The 12524-nt window shown below is 39.1% G+C and overlaps 1 protein-coding gene across 1 annotated transcript in view; it reads right to left on the bottom strand.

Moving 5' to 3' along the window:
* The window catches only part of SNTB2 (syntrophin beta 2), a 99115-nt gene that overhangs the window by 4051 nt on the left and 82540 nt on the right, over positions 1-12524 (bottom strand). The window contains exon 5 of the mRNA XM_039221365.1: positions 5754-5950. Within this exon, the coding sequence (XP_039077296.1) occupies positions 5754-5950 (197 nt within the window). The remainder of the gene's footprint in view (positions 1-5753; positions 5951-12524) is intronic.

Genomic DNA, 12524 nt, shown 5'->3' with positions numbered 1-12524 from the left:
TGAAGATAGTGTTTATCATCAAAGGCAAAGGCTATAGTTAGCAAAAGTCATACTGTTAGTCCTATTAAAGATAAAATTCAAAGTGTTGATCTGAATTCATAGGACAAAAAAAAAAACACTTTAATCATCAAGACTGGCAAATAAATGTCTTCTCTCAAGACTGGTAAAGTTTCTGTTCCACTAACACCTGGGCGCAGTTTTGTTATTATATTAGTACAGGGGCTGCCAGTGTGAGGCCCTCTGAGACCTGGGAATTAACATAGCAGTTTGTCAGTTCAAGTCCTGAGTCAGACTCTGCACTAACAGGGCACAGCCTGCTTGGGATTCTCTTTCTCCCTCTCTCTCTGCCCCTCCTCTGCTCTCTCTCTCTCTTTCTCTCTCAAAACAAATAAACTAAGAAAAATAATCTCTGGAAGTAGAACTTGGGCATCAGCATTATTTAAAAACTCTCCTGGGGGAGCTTGGGAGGCTCAGTGAGTTAAGCATCTGATTCTTGATTTTGGCTCGGATCATGATCTCCTGGGTTCTTGAGATCGGGCCCTACTTTGGGCTCGTGCTGACAGCATGGAACCTGCTTGAGATTCTCTCTCACCCTCTCTCTCTGCCCCATCCCATTTGTGCATGTTCTCTCTCTCTCAAAATAAATAAATATACTTAGAAAAACAAAAACAAAACACTCTCCAGGCTATTCCACTGTGCATAGATCTAGAGCATTAATAGTTTTTTCATTCAATTCCTGATGATTAGGCTAACCTTATTTAAATAAGTAAATATAAGACACTGGAATTGGGATGAGAAGGCCAATAATAATCCATTATTTTCAGTCCTAGACTTCACAGAAAATCCTCAAACTAAAATTTGAATGTTTCTTCCAGCTTCTCGGTTAATACCATATTGTAAAATTATTTATTTAAAAAAATTTATAGTTTATTTTTGAGACAGAGAGAGAGACAGAGCATGAGTGGGGGAGGGGCAGCAAGAGAGGGAGACACAGAATCTGAAACAGGCTCCAGGCTCTGAGCTGTCAGCACAGAACCTGACGCAGGGCTTGAACCCATGAATTATGAGATCATGACCTGAGCTGGAGTCGGACACTTAACTGACTGAGCCACCCAGGCGCCCCTGTAAAATTCTTTAAAGTGATGATTGTGGTGATGAGGTTAACTGATGGCTCCCTAGGTAAAAAAATAAAAATTACCATTTTTCTCGTTATGTGAGTATGATATAACTTTAAAAGTCAAACATAAAAGTAGCCTATGACTGCACTTGGAGTTAGATATGGAGTAAAAGCCAGGGATGTTAGGTATAAAAGGTGATGTCCTCCTCAATAGCTAGGATGTGGATGTACACACCCACCCATCCTCTCTTCTCACCCATCTGTCTGTCCCTCTGCCAGGGACAAGGCCAATCCCTCCATCTGTGCTTTGGATCCCATACATTCCCACCTTCTCAGAAACTGTCCAAGGCTGATTATTCCTTCTTCCTCTTGCATTTTCAACATTTCCCTTTAAACTCATCTCTCCCATCAACTTTTTTAAAAGTTCAGGTTTCTCTTATTATTGGAAGAAATACCATCACTTGACACCTTCCCTTCCTCTTTGTCTCTCTCTTTTTTAAAGATTTTCTTTTTAAGTAATCTCACACCCAATGTGGGGCTTGAACTCACAACTCCAAGATCAAGAGTTGCCTGATCCACAGACTGAGCCAACCAGGTGCCCCTATGTTCCTTTCTTACAGCTATTTGGTCAAAGGCATGAAGTAGGTCTTATTTTTATTTCTCTCATTAAGCACTTTGTAATTAATAAAACAGTAAATATTTGTTGATGTAATGAATTAAGAGAAACTGCTACTGTATATGTCCCTCAAGAGTTTAATCTGGGCATAAGAATGAGTCATTTAGAGGGGCGCCTGGGTGGCTTAGTCGGTTAAGCGTCCGACTTTCGCTTAGGTCATGATCTCGCAGTTCGTGGGTTCGAGCCCCGCGTCGGGCTCTGTGCTGACTGCCAGCTCAGAGCCTGGAGCCTGCTTCAGCCTGTGACTCCCTCTCTCTCTGACTCTCCCCTGCTCACGCTGTTTTTCTCTCTCTCCTAAAAATAAATAAAACATTAAAAAAATTAAAAAAAAAAAAAAAGAATGAGTCATTTAGAGGGGTAAATTCAGGAGCTTAAGGTACTGGTTTCGGAGTCAGAAAAGACCCCAGTTCTTCATCTTTTAAGTTTATTTTGAAAGAGAGAGCGTGTGCACAAGTAGGGAAGGGACAAAAAGAGAGGGAGACAGCAGGCTCCACACTGTCAGCACAGAGCCTGATGTGGGGCTCGAACCCACGAACTGTGAGATCATGACCTGAGCTGAAATCAAGAGTCAGATGCTTAACCACTTAATCACCTGAGCCACCCATGCACTCCTCCAGTTCCTTCATCTTAAAAATGGAGGTAAGAGAACTTGCCTTAGAAGGGTGTGTGTTAGGGTGACAGGAAACATGCATTCTACACATGACTTCTAACAACCCTGATAGGTACTCATTATTCTTTCTGCTTCTGTCCTTCCTACTTCAAAGGCAGGGGCTATGCTACCATATCTATTTTAGTATAGCCAGTAAAAGCAGAGTATACACTCAATCAATATTTACCCAGATGAATAAAAAGGGATTCAAGAAGATTTTACAAAACTGAGAACATGGTTAAAGTAAACTCTTTTGTCATATATCCTAACAATATAGAATGTTTGTTTGTTTATTTCTGAGAGAGAGAGACAGCATGAGCAGGGGAGGGTCAGAGAGAGAGGGAGTCACAGACTGAAACAGGCTCCAGGCTCTGAGCTGGCAGTCAGCACAGAGCCCGACACGGGGCTCGAACCCACGAACCGTGAGATCATGACCTGAGGCGAAGTCGGATGCTTAACTGACTGAGCCACCCAGGCGCCCCTCAATATAGATGCTTTAAAATGCTCATTTTTCTAGGGCACCTGGGTGGCTCAGTTGGGTGAGGGTCCGACTTTGGCTCAGGTCATGATTTCACAGTTCATGAGTCTGAGCCCCACATCAGGCTTTTTGCTGTCAGCATGGAGCCTGCTTCAGATCCTCTGTTCCCCTCTGTCTGTTCTCTCTGTCTGCTCTCTATTTAAAATAAATAAAACATTTTTAATGCTCATTTTTCTTCACCTCTTGCAGATTTTCTACATATTTGCTAATGCAACTCTTCCTATATCTGCTACTTCTTAGCAGTAGTTCTTATTTGATTTAAAAATTTTAATAGCTTAGGTAATTGGTATGATGAAATTAGCCTTTAAAAGAATACTTGTGAAAGTTCAAACACTTACACACATATATGTATTTTCATATTTTGAATTCCTGTGACAGATGGCAAATGATAAAGCTTTATGTACCCGAGGGAATTAACTGCGTGCTCTGCCTAGTGATCCTGAAGTTCACATTTGCTAGAAGGAAAAAATTCCTTGTGTATCAGGATTGCTGTAATCTACTGTAATCTAATAAAGGTTTAAAACTAAATGAACATTATGAAGTTCATGTATTGCATTCAGTAGTAAAATCTCGAAGGTAGTCCCTGCAATTTTTCTAAATGAGTAAACTATATAATAAATAAATAAATAAATAAATAAATAAATAAAACATAATGAAAACACATGGGACAAAGAAACAGAACTTTAATGATTTCTTCTTGTCAACTTCCTGACTTTTTTTAGGCCACAGATATCTGAATATATACAATGTGCCATAATTATAATTTTAAATAAACCTTTTTGAATCTCCCAACAATTTAACATAAAGGGGTAACGTGCATCTGAAGGACATGCTGGCTTATGTATGTGTGTGTGTATCTACGTGAACGTGGATGTGCTAGTAAGCATACACATATTAAGACATAACAGATTAGGTGTGTGCATGCACACACACATAAACACATGTGAAAGAATTCTGGCTCTGACCAAAGCAGTTTACCTTCAGTCAATTTAATATATCTGACAGAGCTCTAAATACAGAGTAAGTAATTAACAAGTACATCAGTTGACCTGAATTGTGGAAATGAAAGTATTACCAAGGTAATATTAAAATACAGTTGTGAATGAGAATAAAAAAGTTCAAGATTACCAAAAAATGTCTCTTTTGTCTATTTTAAATTCTAAGGACCCAACTAGTCCTTATTCTCTCTCTCCTTAAGTCACCTGTATTTAAACAACTGTGAGCCAGGGACTGGACAGATTTTTATTTCCTGCCAGAAGTTTAGCTGTCAGACACCAAACAACATGAAAGTAAAAAAATGTTAAAAATCCAAGTTGCATTCTTTGTTTTGGGAAACATATCTCTCTGGATCCTTGAAGAAGATATGGTGATCCCAGATGCCAGTCAGGGGCCTAACGAGTGTTCCTGGGCTCCCCAAAGGAACACAAGGCATTGTAGACCTTCACACTGAGGACACAACCCAGAAAGCACATTCTGTGCCCACGACAAAAACAAGAGCCCTACAACCCTTAATGTGGTGACCAACCACTCCAGAGAGAAAATGGGCAGGAGAAAGACAAGTGAGAAAGTGTAGATATGGTAGCTTTGGTCAAAATCCAAGGTGGGGTCTTACTAGTCGTTGCTTGAATCATCATTGTGGTTGTGAGGAAAATATTGAGCAGGTCCTAAATAGTTGAAAAATTAGGTCATTTTGATCACACTTAAAAAACTGTCCCTGTGCCAGTGTTAGAAGATGACCCACAGAAATGCTGCCTATGCAATTCTAAAGCTATGGAGATCCCTCACTTTCCAAAAGCAAAGGAAAGAAAGATAAATATCACAAGACATTCTGCTCTTTAAATATTTTCTCTTTCTATAAAATTCTATAAAGCTATGTTTATAAAATAAAATACACAGAAAAGAGGAACAAACTCAAGTAAACTGACTTTGCAATCAAGATAATCAAAGTAATTCAAACCCTATTAGAAATCCCATGTCTTCATTTTGACTATTCTTTGTTCTTGTTAAAATGGAAAGCAATCTGGAAATATCTATATCTATATCTATATGTACATACACACAAATAAAAACAAATAAATCATGAGGGTGCCTGGGTGGCTCAGGCAGTCAAGTATTCAACTTTGGCTTAGGTCATGATCTCAGGTTCATAAATTTGATCCCCGCATTGGGGTCTCTGCTATCACTGCAGAACCCGCTTTGGATCCTCTGTCTTCCTCTCTATGCCCCTCTCCCGCTTTCTCTCTTTCTCTCTCAAAAATAAACATAAAAAAAGAAACCATAGAGACTAGCCACAAGAGGGCGTTTCAACAATGTAAAGTCACCACCAGGCTTCTTTCCTTTAGAAGCTTATTTCAGTAAGTACTGGGCACACATTTTCAAACTTTCAAAGACAAAATCCTACTCAAAATTCCTCGTTTTTTCTACAGCCATAAGCCTCGCCAGATGCTTATATTTTAAGGGTGTGTATCCATATCTTAGACTCCAAATCTTCTGAAATAGAGGGTTAGTGCATCCGGTACTTTGTAAATGAGTCTTTATACTATCACGTACAGTTAATATGAGGAACAGCAAAACTGCTGTGTTGTACATAGGGTGTTAGGAAAAGTTTACTACTGAAACAGAAAAGCCAGGTTTCTTTCTATCACGATAATTTTAAGTTGCCATATTTTAGAATATTTTTAAGTCTGGGACCTATGTTAATAGTTTTTACTTTAAAATGAAGTATAACAGTTCCATTTAACTACTGCAAGAAGTGATATGTCAAGATCTATACCTAGAGAGACTTCCTTAATTAGTTCAGCAGCAGCATGACAACCCTGAACAAGTATCCGGGTCCAGGTTGACAGATCCCGATGTGTCTCCACCCTGAAGAGATGCATCTCAATGCCCTGCCGTGAGCCCGTCCTAGTAGCAAATGTAAGGTCAGATCCAAGTGAGGGTGATCGACATCCGGAGCCAGAATGAACCAACCTAGGACCACAAAAAGGGCAAAGATTAAAAAGTAATTAATGCATTGTTACAGGAAAATGTCAGCAATCTATCCTGAAAGATGAGCAAAAAATTATAAAAGCCATCAGCAGTTTTGGAAAAGTACATTTCAAAACAATACTCGTCTTTGAAGTATGTATCATTCTGTTTTCCCACAAAATGACCCCGAGTGTCACAGGCAGAACACTGGGCTGGATGGGCTAGGGACCAATTTTCCACTGGCTTTTTTATGCTCTCAAAAGCCTATACATATAAAAAGAATGGATTCTGTTCTGATTAGGAAGTGTTAGGCCCCCAGACTTGCACAGCCTCCCCTATTACCATCACTCACTCGATGGTAATTTTTTTTTAAACCAAGAATGAACCTATACTAACGCATCATAATTATCCAAAGTCCACAGTTTACATTCAGGGTGACTTTTTGATGTTGTACATTCTATAGGTTTGTACAAATGTGTAATGACATATATCCATCATTATAATATGTGGAGTATCTTCAATGCCCTAAAAGTCCTCTCTGCTATGCCTATTCATCCACCCCTCTTCCTTGCAAGCACTTATCTGTATATCTTTTACCTTTTCTTCTTAACTTAATTGTATTAGCAAGGATTGCTGGTATAATGTTGAAAAGGAGTGGGAAGAGGGGACAGGACATCCTTGCCTTGTTCCTGATCTTAGTGGGAAAACTTCCTTTTTCTTACCATTAAGTGTGATCTTAGCAATAGACTTTTTGTAGATAGTCTTATCAAGTTGAGAATATTCCCCTCTATTCCTAGTTTACTTTGTTTACCATGAGTGGGTGTTGGATGTTGTCAAATGCCTTTTTTGCATCACTTGATAGATTCATATGATTTTTCTTGTTTAGCTTTTTATATGATGGATGACATCAACTGATTTTCAAATAATGAATCAGCCTTGCATACGTGGGATAAATCCCACTTGGTCATGGTGTGTAATTCTTTTTATACTTTTTGGAAGTCAATTTGCTAATAATTTGTTGAAGATTTTTGCATTTATGTTCATGAGAGATACTGGTCTACAGTTTTCTTATAATGTCTTTGTCTGGTGTTGGTATTAGAGAAATGTGAGCCTCACAGAATGGGTTAGGAAGTACCCCTCTGCTTCTATACTCTGAAAGGGATTGTAGGGAATTTCTTTCTTTCTTTTAATTTTTTTCAATGTTTATTTATTTGGGGGGAGAGCGTAAGTGGGGGAGGGGCAGGGAGAGAGGGACAAAGGATCTGAAGCAGGCTCTGCGCTGACAGGTTGATAGCAGTGAGCCTGATGTGGAGCTCGAACTCCCAAACTGCAAGATCATGACCTGAGCTGAAGTCAGACACTCAACTGATTGAGACACCCAGGAGCCTCAGAATTTCTTTCTTAAATGTTTGATAGAATTCACCAATGAACCCATGTAGGCCTGGTGCTTTCTGTTTTGGAAGACCTTACACTTTTCACAAATATTAATTAAAAATGGATCTTAGATGTAAATGTGAAATGCAAAAGCATAAAACTTCCAGAAGACATCGTAAGAGAAAATCTAGGTGATCTAAAAAGATATGACACCAGGGACACCTGGGTGGCTCAGTCGTTGAGTGACGGACTTCAGCTCTCAGGTCATGATCTCAGGGTTCATGAGTCTGAGCCCCACACTGGGCTCTGTGCTGACAGCTCAGAGCCTGGAGCCTGCTTCAGATTCTGTGTCTGCCCCTCCCCCACTGGTGTGCACATTCATGTGCACAGTGCACACGCGGTTTCTCTCTCAAACATGAATAATCATTAAATTTTTTTTTAAAAGACACAACACCAAAAGCATGATCCATGAAAGAAAAATATGCTTTTTTAATTTAAAATTTTTTTTATTTTTTTAGAAAAAAAGTGTTAAGTTTAACTTCATAAAAACTACTGCTTTTTGAAAGATACTGTTAAAAGGATGAAAAGACAAGCTAAGAGTAGGAAAAAATATATGAAAAGTACATATCTGATAAAGGACTGATATCCACAACAAAGAACTTTTAAATTTCAACAATAAGAAAACAAAAACCCCAGTTAAAAAATGAGCAAAAGATTCACTTCTTAGTATATATCCAAAAGAAGTGAAAGCAGATTCCTGAGATCATTTATATCTATGTTCATTGCAACATTATCCACAATAGCCAAGAAGTGGAAGAAACTTGAATATCTACCAACAGATGAATGACTAAAGAAAAATGTAGCATTTACATACAATAGATTATTATTCAGCCTTAAGAAGGAAATCCTATCATATACTACAACACGAACAAGCCTTTTAGAAATTATACTAAGTGAAATAAGCGAGTCACAAAAAGTCAAATTCCACCTGACTCTACTTACATTTGGTATCTAAAGTGGTACAACTCTTAGAAACAGAATGTAGAATGATGAGTTGAAGCCAATAAGTCATATCAGCTACTGTGCATCTCAGGGTTTCAACAAAATGATTGCAGGAACACTACTTCATCTAACTCCTGGTTAACTGGAGCAGGGACCATTATTTCTGGTAAATGTTGTGTCTGGGGACTTCGCAACTCCAGTCTGTTCTGAGAGCATATATTTTTAGGCCATGCACATTATGATAAGAATGAGACATAATTAATTTCTGTCTCTGAAGTAAACAGCCAGTGAAAACTAATTTTCTAAATTTTGGAGCTAATTGGCTATAACTCTTGACCCTGATTCACTTGAAATGTGATACTGGTTCTTTTATATTAAAAAAACAAAAAATTATGTGCCATCTTTTTACTTTTTTTTTTGCTTGATTTTATTTTTATTATTTTTTTTAAATGTTTACTTATTTACTTTTGAAAGAGAGAGAGAGAGAGCACAAGCAAGGGAGGGAAGGAGACAGAGAGGGAGATACATAATCTGAAGAAGGTTCCAGGCTCTGAGCTATTAGCACAGAGCCTGATGTGAGGCTTGAACCCATGAACCATGAGATCATGACCCGAGCTGAAGTTGGACACTTAACTGATTGAGCCACCCAGGCATCCTTTTATTGTTTGTTTTTAATGTTTATTTATTTTTAAGAGAGAGAATGCGTGAGCAGGGAAGGGGCAGAGAGAGGGGAGACAGAGGATCCGAAGTAGGCTCTGTACTGATAACAATGTGGGGCTTGAACTCAACAACCACAAGATCATGACCTGAGCTGAAGTTGGATGCTTAACTGACTGAGGAACCTAGCAGCCCCCATTTTTTTTTTGCTTTAAAAAGTCAGTTCAAACTCATTTATGGGAGGCTAGGTAGTGATGCTCTTGAAATACTTTTAGATGTAACAAAATGAAAGATTGAACTAATGTTTTGGGGAGAAGGTTCAAATCAAGTATGAGACAGCAATGAAACAAAGTACAGAAGAGAAAATACTGAGAAACAATTAGCAAAAACCTTAGGGTTTCTATCATACACTGTATATACTCTGCCCCATGAGATTTTTTTTTTTTTTAATGTTTATTTTTGAGAGAAAGAGTGCAAGCGGGGAGGAGCAGAGAGAGAGGGAGACACAGAATCCAAAGCAAGCCCCAGGCTCTGAGCTGTCAGCACAGGGCCCGACGCGGGGCTCAAACCCACAAATGGTGAGATCCTGACCTGAGCTGAAGTCAGACTCTCAACCAACTGAGCCACCCAGGCACCCCCAATGAGATTTCTTAAGAACAGAGTTTCAAGGACAAAGAAATATAACATTCATGAACTAAAAACTATTTTTATATACAAGGGAAAGAGCAGAATATGGTCTAAGAAACTACTGAGTGTTAACAAAATATATTTTAAAAATCCCTTCAACCAACAGTGAGAAACTTCCCACAAAGAAAATCTGAAGCCCAGCTGGCATTGCTGGTGAATTCTACCAAACATTAAAAAAAATTAAGGCCAATTCTTTAAAAGCTCTTAAAAAAAAAAAAAAAAAGAGGAAGGAACACCTCCCAACTCATTCTATGAAGTCAGTGATACTCCCCATACCACACAAAAATCCTCATTAAAATACTAGCAAATTCGGGGTGCCTGGGTGGCTTAGTCGGTTAAGTGTCCGACTTTCGCTTAGGTCATGATCTCTCGGTTCGTGGGTTCGAGCCCCGCGTCGGGCTCTGAGCTGACTGCCAGCTCAGAGCCTGGAGCCTATTTCAGAGTCTGTATCTCCCTCTCTCTCTGACCCTCCCCTGCTCACGCTGTCTTCCTCTCTCCTAGAAATAAAAAAAATAAAATATTAAAAATAAAATAAAAAAAATAAAATACTAGCAAATTCAATCTAGCATGACCAAATAAGATCTATCCTAGAGGTGCAAGGTTGGTTTAACACCTGAAAATCAATATGGTAAAATATAGACATGGAAAAAGCATTTGACAAATCCCAAGCCTTTCCATGAAGAAAATACCCCCAAAACATGGAAGAGAAGAGAAGTTCTTCAACCTGATAAAGGGCATCTATGAAAAACCCATAGCTAACATCATACTTAATGGTAAAAGACTGAATGCTTTCCCATTAAGATTGGGAATCTAGACAAAGATGTCTGTTTTTGTCACTTCTATCCAACATTTACTGGATATTTTAGCCAGAGCAACGAGGCAAGGAAATGAAATAAAAGTCACCAAGAATAGAAAGAAAGTAGTCCAACTACCTCTTATTTGAAGATGATATAATATTATACATAGAAAGTCCTAAGGAATCCACTAAAACTCTATTAAACTAATAAACAAGTTGAACAAGAATGTAGATCAAGATATAAAAATTAATGTCTTGATTATATACACTACCAGCAAACAATCTAAATAGGAAATTAAGAAAACAATCCAGGTGCCTGGGTGGCTCCGTCGATTAAGTGTCCGACTCTTGGTTTCGGCTCAGGTCATGATCTCGCAGTTTGTGAGTTGGAGCCCCACACTGGGCTCCATGCCAGTGTGGAGCCTGCTTGGGATTCTCTCTCTCCCTCTCTCTGCCCTTCCCCTGCCAAGTCCACTGATTTTCAAAGTTCCAGACTTTAAGTCCCACATGTTATAAGAACTCATGAAATTTAGCCCCTCAGTTTCAAAGTCAAATGTTCTTGGGATCTGCCTTCCCTGTGCAGGCTCCCTGATGTGATCGTCTGTTTCTTGCCCTTCTCTGCGCCTGTGGCTCCCTCTCTACAACAGACAGCCAGGACCCTTTTAGCTCCCCACCATGTCTCTGCCCTTTCTACCCTCTTCATTGTAGCTTCTCCTCTACCTTTACATGTGGGGTTTGTTCTACCAGCCTTTGGGTCATTTTCTGTGTTATCTACATTGATGTGAGTGTTATCTAGTTGTATCTGTGGGATGAGGTAAGCTTAGGGTGGGTACTCCTACTCCACCATCTCTCCACAAGTTGTTTTTTCAAGTAAAAAATAGTCCATGAAAAAACACAACTACTTCCAGTAGCAACTCAACCACATACTTGTTCTTCTTTGAGACAACTATCACCCTACAGTATGTAGCAGAAGTGCTTTTGTGAGTACTTCCCACCTCATCTTACAGAATATTAAAAATAAAAGTACTCAAGGGTTAAGATTAAATAAACTAATAATTTGTTTATTAGTCCAACAAAGACATTTTGTGGTTTAACTGGCATTCCCCAACTCCCCCCACAAGTCTACACAGTTTGGTGCCAACTGCCTTGATTCATGCTAAGGTACCAGTAATTTTACCAACTCTCAGTACAAATGTCAACAGGGAAAAAAGCAAATAATATCTTAGTATTACTATGAAAATAGTTTTCAATTCACAGACCCCCTGAAGAGGGGATCCCCAGAGGTCCACAAAAACATGCTTAGAGAGCTGCCTCCCTGAGCTGATTCCTATTGAAGCAACACGCCAATTAAACATGAGTTATCTCAGCAAGAGTTAAGTAGGTTTAAAAATTACTCCACATATGATCCAAGTAAGACAGAGCATGGGGAAAGTGACAGGGTGGATTCTAGCACATTCAGTTTGATTGTTAATCCCGTGACAGACATTAAAAAATATAAAGTCGAGGAGAAATTTTCCGACAGGTTTTGATTATAAAATATTTGGCAGAGGAAATCTAACTCAAACCAGCTGCGGGACTCTTGCTGAGCAGCAGTTGGCTAGAACATACTGCCCAAAGGCCCCTTTTAGTGGGGGGGCCAGATGAGCTCATGCAAAGGCATTTTAGCAGCTTTTGTCCCCTAAGTCCCATAAGCACAACACCACTTCAATTTTCCACACTTAAAGTAGCCACACTTTCTTTGCATCTTTTTCTCTTGCAGTCAAAGATCAAAGTTCATAGGAAAAAGATCAAAATGCACATTCTCCAAAATCCACAGCCCCTTTAAAACCATTGTGTTTTTCTATCTGTGTCATGTTTCTGGCCTTAATCTCTAGGAATATGTAAAATAAAATTTATTTATTTATTTATTTATTTATTTTTATTTATTTCTAGGAGAGAGAGAGAGAGAGAGCGAGCGTGAGCAGGGGAGGGTCAGAGAGATAGGGAGTCACAGACTGAAACAGGCTCCAGGCTCTGAGCTGGCAGTCAGCACAGAGCCTGACGCGGGGCTCGAACCCACGA

This window comes from Hyaena hyaena, unplaced genomic scaffold (genome assembly GCF_003009895.1).
Source record: "Hyaena hyaena isolate Hyena2069 unplaced genomic scaffold, ASM300989v1 scaffold_18, whole genome shotgun sequence".
Taxonomy (NCBI): Eukaryota; Metazoa; Chordata; class Mammalia; order Carnivora; family Hyaenidae; genus Hyaena; species Hyaena hyaena.
Note: the sequence above shows the minus strand (reverse complement) of the source record. Positions and strands in the feature narration are given on the sequence as shown.